Source organism: Zerene cesonia, chromosome 20 (assembly GCF_012273895.1).
Source record: "Zerene cesonia ecotype Mississippi chromosome 20, Zerene_cesonia_1.1, whole genome shotgun sequence".
Lineage (NCBI taxonomy): Eukaryota > Metazoa > Arthropoda > Insecta > Lepidoptera > Pieridae > Zerene > Zerene cesonia.
The window spans coordinates 1,654,369-1,672,108 of record NC_052121.1 but is presented as its reverse complement, the minus strand read 5'-3'; the positions used below and the strand labels follow the sequence as shown (position 1 = coordinate 1,672,108).

At 35.2% G+C, this 17,740-nt stretch overlaps 2 protein-coding genes and 1 non-coding gene across 4 annotated transcripts in view; 1 reads left to right on the top strand and 2 right to left on the bottom strand.

Moving 5' to 3' along the window:
- Nucleotides 1–125: 125 nt before the first annotated feature.
- LOC119835256 (protein HIRA homolog) lies at nt 126–14,992 on the bottom strand. 2 transcript variants are annotated; one of them, XM_038359974.1, is made up of 20 exons: nt 14,830–14,992; nt 14,574–14,747; nt 14,016–14,174; nt 13,338–13,495; nt 12,604–12,712; nt 11,997–12,157; nt 10,653–10,821; nt 9,675–9,769; nt 8,973–9,143; nt 8,600–8,745; nt 7,484–7,630; nt 6,822–7,032; nt 5,991–6,093; nt 5,372–5,491; nt 4,644–4,790; nt 3,781–3,877; nt 3,085–3,228; nt 2,583–2,707; nt 2,045–2,136; nt 126–1,436 (listed from the first exon to the last, which is right to left on the bottom strand). In XM_038359974.1, the coding sequence occupies exons 1-20, from the start codon at nt 14,864–14,866 to the stop codon at nt 1,299–1,301; spliced, it is 2,703 nt and encodes a 900-aa protein (XP_038215902.1). In that variant the 5' UTR covers nt 14,867–14,992; the 3' UTR covers nt 126–1,298. The 2 variants fall into 2 exon arrangements, with proteins under 2 accessions (XP_038215902.1, XP_038215903.1); XM_038359975.1 differs by having other exon boundaries at nt 6,822–7,020.
- LOC119835359 lies at nt 11,238–11,399 on the bottom strand. The gene has a single exon (XR_005288041.1). It is a non-coding gene; the product is annotated as a U1 spliceosomal RNA (small nuclear RNA).
- A 395-nt stretch (nt 14,993–15,387) lies between the features above and the next one.
- Nucleotides 15,388–17,740, top strand: part of LOC119834799 (solute carrier family 2, facilitated glucose transporter member 1-like) — a 19,383-nt gene continuing 17,030 nt past the window's right edge. Inside the window, exon 1 of the mRNA XM_038359309.1 lies at nt 15,388–15,773. Coding sequence (XP_038215237.1) covers nt 15,696–15,773 — 78 coding nt within the window. The 5' untranslated portion in view covers nt 15,388–15,695. The remainder of the gene's footprint in view (nt 15,774–17,740) is intronic.

Below are 17,740 nucleotides of genomic sequence, written 5' to 3'. Positions count from 1 at the left end.
AGTGTATTGTCATCGGTCCTCAATAAATCTACAAAGTTTGAACGAAATCTGGCCGTTTAAAGTGGGTCAAAATCGCGCCCAAAGAAGTCGGTTACAAACAAACATACAGGTGAAGCTAATAAAAACAGCTTGACAATTGGGCAAGTTAATCGTTAAATAATTTCCAAAGTACCAGGGCGACATACGAATGAAGCAGTTAACTGTCATTTATAATATTTCCAATAAAGCAAAGTTTGGTGTGATCACTTGAGTTCCACACTCCACTCCTTTCCTTTGTAGACTTTATTTAGGTACTCGTATCAATCAAGGTACCAGGGCGCCATAAGTTTAAAAAGGTGTTCAGTACCGAGGTAATATTTATTGGTTGATGAATCGACAAAATCAAATTAGTTGTTTTAAACCACAAAATATTCCTCGATTAGAACAAACAATATTTCAATACTTGCAATCCACGATGTACTAGGATTGCATGAGTATACTGGAGGTATCGCCGTGTTTCCGATGCAGTCATCGGCGTTGTGTGCCAGTACGCAGCACCTCTTCATGCACTATGCGTTCCTATTTCAGTTGCTCACTTATTTATCACAAATAATTATTATTTTTCAATAAAAGTAATGATTTCTATACACGTTTCACACCTTATGGCGGTCCAGGAGGAAGAGGAACTTAAACATATATTTTTATATAACATATTGCAATTAGTAAAAAAACATTTCATTGTATTTAAAATAAAATATATTATTTTGTGTAACTGAATCAATATGTTTTTCAAAGTCCATCTGACTGCCAACTAAATATGATTCGACAATTTTATTAATAATTTTAAATTCAGTTATATGCAGAAAACATTTTACACAAAAAATTTAGCCAACCTTGGTGGCAATTTTTCAAATCGTGGTTTAAATTTATCTATCCATAGAATCCATTTAGCATTTACACAATACAATAAAAATGTTTATAAATAAATACAATAAAAATTTGTTATAATTTAATGGCGGCAATTTTTTTTTTCTTGCAACACATTTTTGAATTTTTTTATTAATATGCATAAATTTTAACAAAAGATTGTAAAATCAGTTTAAAATGATAATTTAATATAATGTAAATGTAAATTAATTCACATAATATCAATAAGTACATCACCATTGACACAAATAATACTTGAATTTGAATAAAACCACTTTAAACCAAAATAATAGGAACATACCATACAATCCATAGTTTTCACAGAACATGCATTCGCTGAGAAACCATCCAACCAACTTATCTTTTCACATATACATAATAAGCACTTAAAATTAGTGTCCGTTGAGCAAACCATTTGCCTGTTTGATTTCATTCAGCTGGTCCGAGTATTCTGTATAGAGCCGCTGCCATCTCAACTGGCGAACCAATAGAGCGAGCATTTCTTCTAGGAGCTCGTGTTTTTTGATATCCTGAACAACGAATATAGGTAATTTTATTTTTAAAACATTGAAGAGTGATTTTAACCACAATCCGTATTGATTGACCACTTTTTTGTGTATGAGTATAAGTATGAGAATAGTGAGATAACAAAGAGAATGATCTATATATCTATAGATCTATAAATCAAAAATAAACCACACACCTAATATAATAGTTTCATTGGTATAGGAGCTATAATAACACAAATAGATATGTTATTTAGAGAGAACAATAATAGAAAATCTTAATACAATATTGTTTACAAAAATTACAAACAGAATATTTAAGTTAATCTCTATAAATCCATTCATAAATAACGTTACAAGAGTTTTGGGTTTTTTTACCTCACCTCCCATATTTTTCCAGGTTTTTTTTTTATGTCATAGTGGACAACTGAGCTGGTGATTCGCCTGATGGTAAACGATCACCACCGCCCATGAACATTCGCAGAGGCTCAGACCTCTGAGAATGCGCTGTCCGCTGGGTTGTCAGCCTCTTGTCACGCAATGTCACATTTCAATGATATCCCCCCCCCCCTTGAAGTGTGACGTAATTTAGGGATGATTCATTTAATAATAATAATTAATGAATAACTTACCAAAATGGTGGACTCCCACTTCTTAGGCAGCGACGTGCAGTGGCTCGGTCCCAACATGTCGTCCAAAATGCAACGGAGATGGTCTTCTGTGCCTGAAGATACACGAGTAGTTCCACTAACTATATCCACACACATCATAATATCACAGAATCGCTCCGTTCCAACGTGAAAATAGACAAACAAAGAGAATAATAAAAAAAATTAAAACAAACGACCACATTTCCGCATTTATATATATACATTAGATTCATAGTTCAGTCAGTGACAATACTTTTATTATGTATAACGAATATTGTATTTTATCAATTCAGATTGAAACGGACATAAACTTATAAGTATGTTTTGAGGAAATTTAAGCATTTCTACACATATCTTAGTCAAAAAAGGAAATACAAAAAAAAAGGACACAATGTTTCACAAATGTGAAATAAATTAAATTTAAGCACTATTAACTAAGAAAAAAATTGACCAATAAGCGTCTCATAAAGAGATTTTTTCTTATTTTTGTATAACATTTTATAATTGAAAATCCCCATACCGTGCGCCACGAGGTGCGCGAAGAGCGCGAGGAGCCAGTGGCGGTAGTCCCGGGGCAGGCGCAGGTGCAGGCTCGCCGACACCTGCGCCTCCAGCCAGCTGCGGCCTGCGCACGCGCTGTACTTTCTGCGCGGGAAAAGTGCTTTCGTTATCTGTGTGTACTTTGTTGGTACACGTTTTTATTATAGTTATGTTTGGCGATATATAAACAACTAGCTGCGCCCCGGCTGCGCCTGAGTGGTTAAACCGCGAGTAAAAAAAAATTCGCGATACTTAAAATACAGAAATTTCTTCCCCTATTTATCTCCATAGGGGTATGTAAATCTGTATAACTATAGTTATGACTTTTTTGTTTTTTTTTTTAACTCTACTTTCGAGTCTATTATTTTCATAATCATCAGCTGTACAAGTGAATAAATAACACATGTTATTATATCAAGGGATGGGAAAGGTGAGGAAAAAGGATGGGAGCATTCGGAAATCAGGCAGATATGTATATATACCCGTGTGTACGCAGAGTGTGCGGCGGCCGGGCCGCGTGCAGCGGGGACGCCACGCGCGGCCCCCGCCCCGCACCGCCCGCGCCCCCCGCACCGCCCGCGCCGCCCGCGCGCCGCACTGGATCCCCGCCATCTTGCCAGATCACCCTACAAATATATACCCAGGATAAATATATATGCGCTTGCAAATAGCTCGCTGGCTAGGCTGGAAAGGTTCGTTTTTGATAAATTATCACTGCATAGTGTAAAACACTGTCTGTATGCTTAGATCTTTAAAAATCATCCTGGTGCGTTCCATAGATCCCAAGATCCCTGCTATTTATTATGCAAAGCATAATAAATAGCAGGGATCAGTTTGGCCGCCGAGGAGGTTTTAGTGGGTAGAAATCCCACGTGCTCTACTTTCCCCCCAAAGCTAGACTATCTTTTGAAGATTTCCTCCTCGTTAAAAAAAAAATTCTTAAAATCACGCAACAGATTTTGATGAGAATGTTTTTCACAGAGTGATTCCGGAAGTAGGTTTATATATAATGACATGAATTAAACTTTTGCGAATTTAACGCGCGCGCAGCCGCGGCCAAAAGCTAGTAAATGAATAAATTACAAAGCGATTGTTTTATAAGAAATCATAAAGATCTTAAAATTCTGAGAAATATCGATAATTAATGGATATCTCTCTAAGGTATTACAAAAACTCACCAAGCACACAGCTTCTTGCAATATATGTAGCTTTTTCCAGTGTTGAATGAGATCATTGGGTTGCCATCCTCCAGGAGGGAGCAGTGCGTTACAGTAGCTGAGAATAGAGACGAATATATAATAATGTCACTCACTTAATAAAAAATTTAAATGTGTCGTTTTCTTTAGTTCTGCATTAACTCTAAAATGGCTGCTCCAATAGTGGTATAAATTTAGTCGTAATTTGTAGAGACAAAAAATCACAGTAAAAATTAGAGTACCAGAAATAAGCAAAATTCAATGTTTTGTTATCCACAATTCACATTTCTAATTATTTATAAGAACCAAGCAAAACTTTGGTACAACCAACTAAAATAACATATTATAGTATATTATAGAATTAAAATGTTAAATTGATATTATTTTAAAAGAGCAACTACAGAGCTTCTTGCCGGCTCTTCTCTGTAGAAACTGCCTTCTGAACCGGTGGTAAATGTTATAACTGTTTTATGACGATTCAAAAGTGCTTCTATAGGAAGTCTAGTTGAATGAATAAATGTTTGAGTTTATTTTCTTTTTCAGTCTTACATAATAAGCTAGAATCCTACTAATATTATAAACGCGACAATTTATAATTATGGATTTTTGTTACTCTTTCACTCAAAAACAGCTTATCATATTTGCATGAAATTTGGTACAGATATAGATTAAAGTCTGAATCACTCGGGCACCATGCGAGCGACGCCGCGGGCTACAGCTTATGACAAATTACACATAAAATACATGTAATTCATCTGTGGATATTAGAAGACCAAGTTGCTGTTGTTCTATCGTTCTACTGTTTTTTATTCCAAATAAAGAAAAATAAAAAAAAAATAGCTCACTATTATTGGAGAGCAGATTCCTGAAGGAGAGCGGGTGCAGGGTGCAGGCGGCGCTGGGCAGGTGCCACACAGCCAGCTCGCCCGCCGCCGTCACCACGCTCAGCGTGTCGCCCGACAGCGTCATCTTGTGCGCCGCCGACGGCAGCGCTGGAACCCACCACATATTTATTTAATCTTTATAATTATATTAAATATTAGAGGGGAAGGGGGGGGGGCGATAGCAAATATGTGTATGTGAATAAACAACCGGAGAATTTTAGAATTTTAAAGTTTGTGATGAAAAAAGTGTGTGTTATAAGATGGCAATCCATTCTGCATTAATTAGAATGTATTAAATAATATTTCATTTTGCTCAAGTAGCAACATGAAACTATTAAATAAAATGAAATGTTCTTTATTGCACACATAAAACATAAAATTTATGACAAAACAGCATATAACATGCAAAGAGCGGCTTTGTTGCTCAACAGCAAATTCTTCTAAGCAACCCATGCGAAGAAGTAATAAAATTATAAATTCAGGAAGAAAGTGAACTATTACTTTCTATTTTCTATTACTTTCTTTCTTTCTCTACGAATTTTTTTATTTTTTTTTTCTTCACATTAAACTTTACTATATATGCGCATCACTGCGGCACCTGCCACACACACACACACACACGCACACGCACACGCACACGCACACGCACACGCACGCGCGCACACGCACACGCACGCGCACACACTCACCGAGCGGCGGCAGCGCGCGCTGCGGCTTGGGCTTGGCGAGCCTCCACACGTGCAGCGCGCCGTCCGCGCAGCACACGCACACCCAGCGCGCGTCGCACGCTATGCACGTCACCGCCGCACCTGCCACACACACACACAAATACATATATTTTTATTATTTTTATATATATTATTAAATTCATGCTTTAAAAATAGGTAAACTTCATTAAAGGGTGACATTCCCTATTTTGATATTTAGGTCAAGTGTCATAAAGTGCGGTAAGAATAACAGAAAATGAATAAATCGTGGATAAAATCGTGTCATCATGACATATGAACAATGGATGTGATACGAGCATGCAAGAAATAAATTCATTTTTCAATTTATCTGCACATGTGGATAACATCACCACTGCTTAAAACGATGAAGAAAAACACCGTGAGGAAACCGGCATGTCCAAGAATCAAAAATTCGACGACATGCGACATCTGCCTACCCGCTCTTGACCAGCGTGGTGGATTGTGGCCTGAACTCTCATAGGAGGCCTGTGTCCCAGCAGTGGGAACATATATGGGCTGATGATGACCTTACCATATGCTATATGGTTATTCTGATTTCAGATGCGAACAACTGTCTCACCTAAATACGTTTCCCAAACAGGATCATTGGAGGCGGAATTATTTGGGATCAACTCCAACCTTGACAGCTTGCCGTATGGTGTATTACACGCTTTATTTACAACCTGTTAAAACGTAATTGTGTTTGATGTTAATCTCGATGTGTGTGATAAAATTATCCGATTGATTCCACAGAATAACACATATAGAAGATGGAAACAATTGCACCTATGTGACTTAAAAATAGTGGCCAATTTATAATTAACTAGCTGCGCCCCGCTGTTTCACCCGCGTAAGTCCGTATCCCGTAGGAATATCGGGATAAAAAGCCTTTATGTTAATCCAGTTGTCCAGCTGTCTTCGTACCAAATTTCATTGCAATCGGTTCAGTAGTTTTTGCGTGAAAGAGCAACAAACACAAACACACATCCTTACAAACTTTCGCATTTATAATATTAAAGGAAGTAGGATATCAAAGTAACTTTCTGTTAGCGACCGTGTTGCAGGGGAAAACCCGCATAAACCCCCTTCTATATACTATGTTATTCGAAATCTCAATCTTTATATCTAATTTCATACAAATCGGTTCAGTTGCTTAGGCGTACATAAAAGACGCGTTCGCGTTTATAATAATGTTAATATAAGGTTGATGAAATAGCTGCAAGTTTTACGTTGAATAGATTTATTGGTGAACGAAAATAGATTTGGCATTTTCATACATAGTTAAGAGACTACTTACAGGTATAAGGCTAATTAAAAAGATAAATCGCTTTTGCCCTAAAAATTGACAAATCTAACAAACTGACAAAGTCATCTCGACATACAGTACTGTAAGTTATCACCACACGCTTACCTGTAACCTCAACGCGCCGGCGGCTCTCACAATCGGCCCCGCCGTCCCCAAAGCGGGCACAGACAGAGCTGGGGCCAAATAGCTCGCTTGGGCCGGTCCCAGCGGGGGCGAAGGGCAGGGCCGCTTCGTTTGGAGGTCTTCCGCCTTTGGCCCGGGCAGCGCGGACGCGGTGCGCTTGCGCAGGCGCTGGTCCAGCGCGCTGGGGGGGAAACTTTGATTTGCGTATATAAATGTATTGTGTGAAAAAAGAAATCATCAAATTCATCTATTTAGAAGTAGAATGAAATGTAAAAAAATACATAAAATATAAAATATTTAACTGCTTTCTTGGTATAGTGAAAAGTTATGTTTTCGATGAAAAAAACAGCTCAGCATTGCTGAGTATATATTGATCAGATAAACAGCGTATTATTATTCTATAGCAAAAAATACGTACATAAAATAGATATCAAGCCATCTAGCTCGAAAGACCAAATGTAAAACGAATATAATATACTAAATAATAAAAAGTACAACAAAATAAACAGTAAATAATTTTCATAATACTGAGCCAGTAACATACATGTTCTTGCAAATAGTTTTATTTTTATTTGTTGTACATTTTCTTCTTGAAAATCACCGTTTTCTCATTCTACCCTCATAAAATAAAAACAAAAACTCACTTATCACTAGTCTTGCTGTGCGCGTGGTTGCTAACGTTGGGGTGTATCACGATATCGTCTCGTCGCTCCACTCGGATGCGCGACTTGCTCTGCGAGGAGGTGCTGAAGCAGTTCTCAAGACCCCCCGGTTGAGAACCTAGAGATTCACTGGAATTACAATGTAATTATGATAAAAAATGCTATTAACATGTTGTTTACATACATTTCATAGTATAATTCATTAATATAGTTAAACGCTTTAATGATAGAATCAACTAAATTGACTCACTAGGACTTATAAAGAGTATAAGTAAGATAATAAGTGATAAATGGCGATTCTAATTAAAATAATAACATAAACTCAATAAGATTTGTATTGATAAGTATACAAAGTTTCATTTTTTTATCAGATCAAAGAAGAAAATTAACTAGTTAAATGTTGTGTAGTAACTAAGGAAAAACCAGAAAGGTTTAAAGTAATGTGCGTACACAAATAAATTTACAATAGTACAATTCCGGTTATTGCTGTCTAATTAAGTAGGTAAGTAGTTTAAACATACCAAAACAATACATTCAAATTTTTATCCATATCCATATACAATTACTATAGCTTGTTTAAGTAGAAATGCTTAAGTTTACGTTTTAAATTAGCTTCAGTAATATTTTTTCTTAAATTAATGTCCAACCCATTTAAAATATCTGGCAGCATGTACGCAGATTTTGCTCGATTATGTACCCAATTAAATCTGTCTATTTAAAATGGATGCAAAATCGAGACTAAAGGAGTCTGTTACATACTAATAAAAGCATGTTACACGTCTGTTTAATGTAGATGGCTACATAAAAGTTTTGTATTATTCAATATAATTGTCTCATCGAGACACCATTACAATTCATCTACGATACTACTACACTGCGATTTAGTTTTTATTTTATCCACGAGTTAGATTGTAACGGACAATTGAATTGTAATGGTGAGACATGCCCCCCCCCCCCCCTTCCTCTTCCTGTCCCCCCTCACACACCATCCAAATACAGACCGAGTACAACAGCGACGCGTATCGCACGCACGCATGCACGCACGTACAAACACTGTCCACAATCGTGCACGTATATAGCCGTCCCGCTCGCACTCACTTGGCGTCCGCGTGCGTGAGCGGGATGAAGACGGGCGTGATGCGTCGCTTGCCGTCCGACGTGCGCGTCTCGATCTGCCGGTCCATCGGCCGCAGCGGCGCCGGGCTGGACTGCGTGGACACGGGCGATGGCGTGTATGTCTTTTGCTGGAAAAAGTGCTTCAGATGGGATTACGTTTGGATGTTTAAGATTACTCGTATGTGGTGAGATTTTTTCAAAGATTTCCATTCAAATGACGTGAGATTTTTTAAGATAAGAATGATTTTGTTCGCGTTTCGTCTTCCAATGAGATTGCAACAATTTTTTTTTTTAATAATTTTTAAATAAAACAATGAAGTGTGTACAAATTAAAAAAATAAAATAAAATACACACTTGTGACTTTTCACTTTTAGGCGTGGATTCCTCCTTCGGTGGTTCCTTTTTCGCTTCCTGTTTCTCCCTCGCCAACAGGATCTCGGGACACTCAACCAGGAGGTTAGATGACAAATCACCGCCACCATCGTTGGCTGGACACTTGCCATATATCTTTTCGTAGAGGGCATTCTAGGATAGAGGTGATATTTTAGAATGAGTTATCTCGAGAAGAAAAAATTTCAATGGAGCGTGAATGGCTTTTTATATGATATATATGTACTTAGATGATATGACATACTACAATGCTATGATAATACTAGACTTTAAATATGTCTATGGGACATTTTGACTCAGCAATGAAACGCTATAGATAGATATTTTGAAATAAAGTGTCAATTTATAGGAGTAAAAATTAAGATTAGAAGCATTGATATTAGAACTAAAATTAAAGCCTTGTAGACTTTAACAATTGTGATGAAAACGTACATTTGCAAATAAAACATAAATTTAACTAAAAAAAAAATACTTAGGAAAATAATTCGCGGCCATTCTAATCAGGGTAATTACATAAATTCATTAAATTATTGCGATGTCACCGATCTATGATAAGTGTATAAAATTTGAATGACAATTGACCATTTCAAGTGGGTCAAAATCAGGTCTAAGGTATCGGTAGAACACAAACATACAGGCGAAGCTAATAAAAGCGTGTAAATTAACCTTTTCTTCAAGTGTGAGCGGTGTACCAATCTCCTTATTTGTGAACTGTATGCATGCCACAGTGCCGTCTGAACTGCAGGCTAACAGGTTCAATCCTGAAATATTTCATTATACATCTATAAAGCAACTAGACTCTCGTCCCGACTCCGCCTGGGCATGAAGATTCCGACATTATCCCGAGGGAGCATTTTATTACTTATTTTACTGGATAAAAAAAGTATTCCATCACTAAAGTCAGCTCATACCTTGTCTGAATACGAAATTTCATCAAAATCCGTTCAGAAGTTTCAGTGTGACCGACAGACAAACATCCAAACGAACAAACTTACACATTTATAATTAGTGTGATGAACACTTTGGTATGAAATGATTTTCGTTCATGGTAAACACACCATACTATAGAAATTATCATTCATCAGAAAGGCAATCACTACCTTACAACATAAAGCAAAGCAAAGCAAAGCATTATAAGCAGAATAACTTAAGATAAATAACTTAACTAATTTTTCATGAACACTTAGATTATTCAAACACAACATCACTCATATACACCTTGAGTAAGAGAACATAAAAATTCATTAAATCTTTTCAGTTCCTCCAATTTGGTGTAAAACTCAAACTCAGACTCAAACCCAAGCTCAAACTCAAGCATTATTTATTTAAATAGACTTCTTCTAGGACTTTTTAATCGTCATCACATAGTTTTACTGTTTACTAAGCAGTTTCCAAAGAGGAGAATCGGCAAAAGCTCTATACAGTCCAAAATTTTTATTTGAACATTATTAAATCTTTGACCCTTAATAACAATTACCAACTAGCCCTCCGCCAAGGCATCGCCCGTGGTACATACATAGCTATCTGCAATAAAAGGGGCTATGTAACATTGAAAGAAATTTTCAAATCGGACCAGTAGTTCCTGAGATCAGCGCGTTCAAACAAACAAACTCTTTATAATATAAGAATATATAAACAGCTCACCATCCGAACTCCACGACATATCGAGCACACTATCGCTAAACAACTCATGTACGACAACCAGGGGTCGCTTGAGTGACGTCAGCCATATAGAGAGAGCCCTATCTCTAGACCCGACGGCCGCGCAACAGCATTTCTTGCCCTCTTTTACGAATATGTTACTGTTAAACCTCTGAAATGTATAATTTAATTTCAGAATTGCATTTCTTTTTGTGTATAATATACTCTTTCCTTTGCTTTATTTTAATTTCGTTATCAAAACTATTAGTTTGGTATAATATTGAGTTTAATATTATAATAAACCTAACTCCAAGGAACTAAAAAACATGCTTTTATGATAGAATCAACAAAATAGTCTCATTTGCTCGAGTAAACGAATTTATTTCATCTTGTTGATCCTAATCAGGATAATAGGACAAATTCATGGTTACTGTATCGTCACCAATCTAATATGTATTCATAAAAGTCTTATAGATGACTATGGATCTATATCCCTGTACTGTATATGTATCTTTTTTTTTTTAATATTGAACGGCGGGCCACAGAACTTTAAATATAATAGGTAATTTGAAGCTCTTTACACATTTGGGGGGACAGCGCGTACGCAGTCCCCACTACCAAAAATTACGCGTCCGAGTTATCCACATTAGGGATAATCGCAGAGGTCAACCCCGCCGCAGTGCAATGGAGGGGCCTCGCTCTGGGGGAACCGCCTTCCTGATCACGGTGTCCCCTACGCCAGGTAAGTATGGTTTCACCAAGTACTTGCATTTACTTATCGCTTGCCGAATTGTATTTCTATAGCGCCACTTGGAAGACAACTAGCGCCACCTATGATTCAGTTCTGAAACTTCAACAATGGCAAACAAGCGCGGGAAGCTCCAGGACGACAAAGATATTTTTAATATATCTTTACCCAATGACTTTTTTTATATCTTGTGCCCTGATTGAATTATTTAAACATAGAAAAAAAGTGAAGTCCCGTGTACTGGGGTATGGGGCAGATGATATACATCTATTTCACTGATCGATTTTCTTTATGGACAAGTAGGTGATCAGCCTTGTGTGTCCTGCCAGACCGAGACATTTTTTTTTTGTCCCCACCGGGAATCAAGCCCAGGTCCTCTCGGTTCTATGCTCACGCGTTTACCACTGTACCAAGGAGGCGAACATTTAATCATAGAATATGTTATTAATTACTTACTTTTGTGCAAATTTATTCACAAAACTATATTTCCAATAGTGTTGTTGGTAAATAATTCTGTGTTATTTATCTAAAATTCCCAAAAGCAACTGGTTGCCACGATTGGTTTCTTTAATAATTAAAAATATAGTTCATGCACGTACCGCACAAGTTACAGCCTTCCTATGCCCCACAAAGTCCTTGTCGCACCTCCAGCCCTCCCGTTCCACCACTTGAGCGGTCGGACCTCCCCCGTTCATTGCATGAGCTGACAGCACGTACTGTCCATCGGGGGACCAAGAGAGACGAAGGATATGGGTGGTACCTGAAAAATGCATTTGTAATATAAACTTAGTGGTCCACCCCGGCTTTTACTCCTCATAAGAATCTTCTTTGAGCCTTTAAACGTTTAAAATGTAGCCGAATTGGTCGAGCGGTTCTCGAGTTTAACGCTTAACAGCACACTTTTCACAGCGATTCATTTTTATTTAGGTAGATTGAAGATGATAAATAGCTCATATTTAGTTGAATGAAGTGTAGTTGTGTATTTATAGAAATATAATACACAACATAATACACAAACATAATGTCTGAAAAGAAAATCTTATATATTGTTCTTCAATGTTTATTATCTCGTACATCCCAAGATATCTGATCATTCATATTTTTATATAAATATGGAAATCAGATTCAACTTTTGTTAAAGTTAACATAAACCTAGAAGTGGATTCTACATATTAAAAGATTTAAACATGTAATTATTAATTTTACCTCCACATTCTTCAAAAGGATCTGTGATGACTTTTTCTTGCGTCCAATCGGAAGTCTTCCACACTCTCAATGATTTATCATCTGATTGTGACGCTAAATATTTACCAACCTAAAAAATAAAACAATTTATTTGATAAATATTTAAAAATTGCACTTGTTACGCCAAGGGAACCCTAATACATCGCTGAGTCGGCGGGTCGCACGGGAACGGCGATCGCTGAGTCTTACCTTCTTTAATTTTAGGTTTCATTAAAATTTAATATTAGATTTATATACATTATTAATTAAGCACTTCATAGCATTCAAGCAAGGCATTGTTTGTAGTTTTTAGGATTAATAATAGTAATTAGTATTTTAATAAGTAATTCGAGCTTCTTCATGGGCCTCCAGCTGGGTGAAACGTAATTGACTTAAAAACTAAAAAAAATACATGAAACAATTTCTTTATAATAAAATTTGAGGTTTCAGGATTTTCATTGCATTCATTTTTTATTATAGTTGTGTTTGTGATTATACTGCTACCAATATTTTGTTAGTACAATGATTTATATCAATATCATTATCATTAGTATTCACAAGGTCACGAGGATTTTGTATTTCTATGTAAAAACTTTTAAACAAAATGATTCAAAACTAAACTCCAACTAAACTAAAGTAGAGTAGTAAAAAGTAATAGAATACGGAATTTGAAAATGACACAATTCCAACAAATCTTTATAGCAACTCATACTCACAGGATCCCAAGCCACACCCTTCACCAGACCATTGTGCCCATTCAGCACACACACCATTTCCGGAAACTTCTCCGCATTCCATATGATGACTGAATTGTCCACACTGCAACTGGCCAACCACTTGTCCAGCGGAGACCACGCCAGGTCTAACACATCACCTTAGAAAAGAGTTTAGATATATTTTATAGATTATAAATATATAATTTACGGAGCAGCAGAATAATGTTACTGTTAAGCAATATCTAATCACTTTTCCGGAAAATTTACACCAAGTACCTACATTTAGTTTTAAATTAAACAACGGTTGTACAATTTTTATTGTAATATGGTACCACTGAAGAAATAGAAGAAGAAAAGAGGAATATTTCATTTCTATTTTTATTCATCAACACATTTACAGTGGAATATTTTATTTCTGAGGGACTATGCAGGACAAACTTCAGATATCAGCACAATCAATAATGAGTCAATAATATTTTTCAACATAGTATTTTCTTGTGTTTGATTTTATGTGAGTATTATACATTTAAAAATTAAAGACTTTTTAATGGATTTTATACACGATTTATTCATAATAATATGAAAAAGTCTTTAACTTCTTAATATTTTTCAATACAAATCAAACCTCATGTGAAGCAAGTTTCAGTTGCCACAAAGTATTTCAAAATTTAATAGTACCTCCATGTCCTCGCAATGTAGACAAACACCTCCAAGTCTCCGCCTTGTGTTTCCCGGCACCAACGGCCACACTGAGACCCCATATCATCACAAGCCCATCATCACCACCAGATGCCAGGTATCTTCCACCGTTACTCCAACGCACACAGTTTACACATGCTGTAATTGAACACAAACAAGGTATAAATATATTTTTTTTGTAAGTAATATTAAGTTGCTTGCCTGCCTTGCCTTGTTTCTTCGAAATGCCAATTTAATACATTTGATACAAATTCGAAAATAAATGAATGTAAACAAACATTCTTCAATTATTTATCCTAACATTTATCCTACACTTAAAAAATTACATACCAAGTGTTAGTGTTTGGCTTTTTATACATGGCTACTATTGCTCTCTGGTTGTGTATAAAAAATATATATTGAGACCTTAAATTAGCATTCACTAAAAATCATTTAGCATATGTATCATAAATCTTGCTCAGATAAAAAAATTATTAATCAGACATAAATATCATATACATACTGAACTAAATGAGTTTTTTAATTATGTAAACAAACCCAAGTGGTTGTCCATTTGGCAAAGCATCTTTGGTACATTGGGATCCAATTCCACTTCTTCAAACAAAACTGCATTCAGATTCCAAACTACGACCCTGCCAGAGTCCAGACCCTGGCCTCCAGTTGCGAAACGCTTCCCCGCTGGATGTATATCCACAGAAAATATCGACTTATCTGAAACGGTGCAACATGCTAAACAACACGAAAGTACGTACAAAACTTTATTCCATGTTATTTGTCAATACATTAAACTTACCATCGTGATTAACCCAATTAGGCTTGTAAAGCTTCATTGATAAAAATTGTTAAAATTACTTAGTTGAATAATTAAATGCTAAAAAGAAAGTAATCTTTATTTATTTTCAACAAAAATGACATTGACGTAGGATCAGAGGTGTGCGGGGTGCAAAAATGGTGCGCGGCCGGCGCCCGCGGCCCGGCATTCTGTAGAATAAAAGTTAACAAATATTTGCAAACGTTTAGAAATCTATATAATGTCATTTAAAATACGATATTAAATTAGTATTTGGAAAATGATAGAAAATAATTCTATAATATTCATGTAATGTTAAATACATGTCACATATACATAACACAACATAAATGATATTAAGGCAGTACAATGTTCATTTCCTTGGAAATTTCCGCTACATGTTGCTAAGTTACATTAGTAACAACAGACGTTAAAAAAATTAAGTAATAAAGAGTTTTTGTACTTTGCAATAAATTTTCCATTTCATTTTTTCTACATATTTTTTATTTTACTAAAAGGTCAAAGACCCAAACGTCATAATGACATGCTTATGATTTGTTGTGAAATGAGATCTGATTCAAATTGGAGCTTTTTGTGTTTTATATAATAATAATATTACAGATGTATTGTATCTATTAAGTTCTTTATTTTTAAAATCTATTTGATTTTGTATCTTATAAATCAAAGAAGATACTCATAGCGAAAGTTTTCTTTGACGTCACTCGATCCAGTTAATCGAGCGCCTTGTTTCAAAGTGAAATCTTGTAAATTCAGAGCTTTTGTGAAAGCGGCATGAGAGGTGCCAATACTTTGATCCCAGCGCGGTTCCTAACACTCCTGGGCCACTTGTGTGTGCTGATAACGTTAATATGGGAGAGCAAAAAGAGTGTACATCATTGTTTGCCCAATCGTTTCCACGACAGTCTCTTCCAGATATATCACAGCCGGTGAGTAATATCCTGAAAATTTTGGGTTAATTATACATTATGAATAATTTCCTGTCCTCATATCTATGTTGTAGTCTTTGTTTTGTTAATTTTATGTGATGATTTTTGCTTATATATTTGCGCAACTGCATTGCGGGAATGTCGTAATTATTCGCTTAAATTTCTTTGTTTATAAATTGAGTAGATTAAATATGCCCTTGTTTAGTAGTGCTGAACAATGTTTATTAAAAATAAAACATAATATAAAATTTAAAAGATGCTATGAATACATTCTAGCTATAATTCTTATAAATTATTTTTTAAATATTCCTTTAAAATAATGTAAGTATATGAAAATAATTCATAACTCGAATATTTTGATATTATTATGAACATTAATAATAAAATAACAAATAATGTTTTTTTATCATATAAAAAAATAAAAAAGCTCTGATTTAATGATTTGATTAAAAAATGTTAAAATACACTTTGGTTGAAGCAGATTGTTAATGAGATGCACTTCCAGGTGTGAAGAACATTCAGATATAAACATAATCTAAGATAAACTGGTCAAAACCAGTATAAGTTACTCTGATTGTGTGTGTCTGTGAGTTTGTTTTGAGTTATAAGCGAGTGTATAATGATTTATATCAGTGTAGGTGTGTAGGGATGATCCTCAGGACTTTTAATTGTACCTCCATGTATTTAAGTTCAAAATTTCCAATGTAACCCTTATGTAACTTTATGATGAAACTGCCATAAAGTACATAAGAGTCACATTGAAAATTTTCAACTTAATAAGCCAAATTTATAAGCCATTGGTGATTTTTACAGATATTTAACTTTATAAGTAGTAGTCATTGAAAAATCATAGTCAATACTTACTTCATTAACAAGTGTTTATAAGAATAAATTATAATTATAATTCATGTTCATTTATTTTCTTATCAATATAATAGTGTGTGCATTCACATATTTTCATAGATAATTCTTATCTTCTATCTAGGAATAGGCAAATGTCACTCAATATTTGTTAGAGCTTACAGCAATTACCTGTTTTATATGAGGCTATAAAATAACTTATTTGAAATAATTATTCTACATATGTAATTATAATTGTGTGTTAAGCTTTTAATTTAAATTGAGTTAATTTATTCATTTTCAATATAAACCTCTTTTCACCAATAATAGCTTCTTCTTATTTTTTAATCTTTTTAACAATATTAATTTCCTCCTTCCTTCCTAATTGTTATATAAAGACAATTATTATTTATTTATTTTTTTTTATATTAGACCATATACAATCCCTCTGCATAAACACAGGCTTCTGATGAGGCCCCACTGGCCAAGTATGGATTGGTAGATGCCATAGATGCGGATAGATAATGCCTATTATAAATTTTTACATGTTTGTGTAACCTCGAACCCCTTTGAACCCCTTCGAAAGTCTTTTCGATATAATTCCGAGGTCCTCGCCACCACTGTGTATAATATTACAATAATTTGATTTTTGAAAAAGATATTTATGAAACAACATAAGGTAACATCCCTTCACATTTAATTTACTCTCACGACCAGTTAAGTCCAGTAGCGATTGCATTTACCTGAAACAGTTTACAAAACACGAGGTGTAATGTTGGATTGGCCGGCGTCACAATCTTATTGTGATTTCGTATTCGTGCCGGTCGGCCGATATCCGTCACGTGAATAGCTATCTTCACGTGTTGCTTCGAATTACATTTTTCTTGCACAATTTGTAATTGTAAGCCTTAAAAACGCGGCGCGTTTCGCGCTATTTTTTTGGTTCGATTTTCAAGATTGGCTCCATCTATGGGGTCATCGGCCTCCAGCCAAGTATGAATTTATTTTTTAATTTTTACGTATGTACTTAGATTTATTTATGTTAATGTAATTTATGTTTATATATATAATTTGCTATTTGTGTACATAAATAGTTCAGAAGTCTTTTTTTTTTTTTTTTTTTTTTT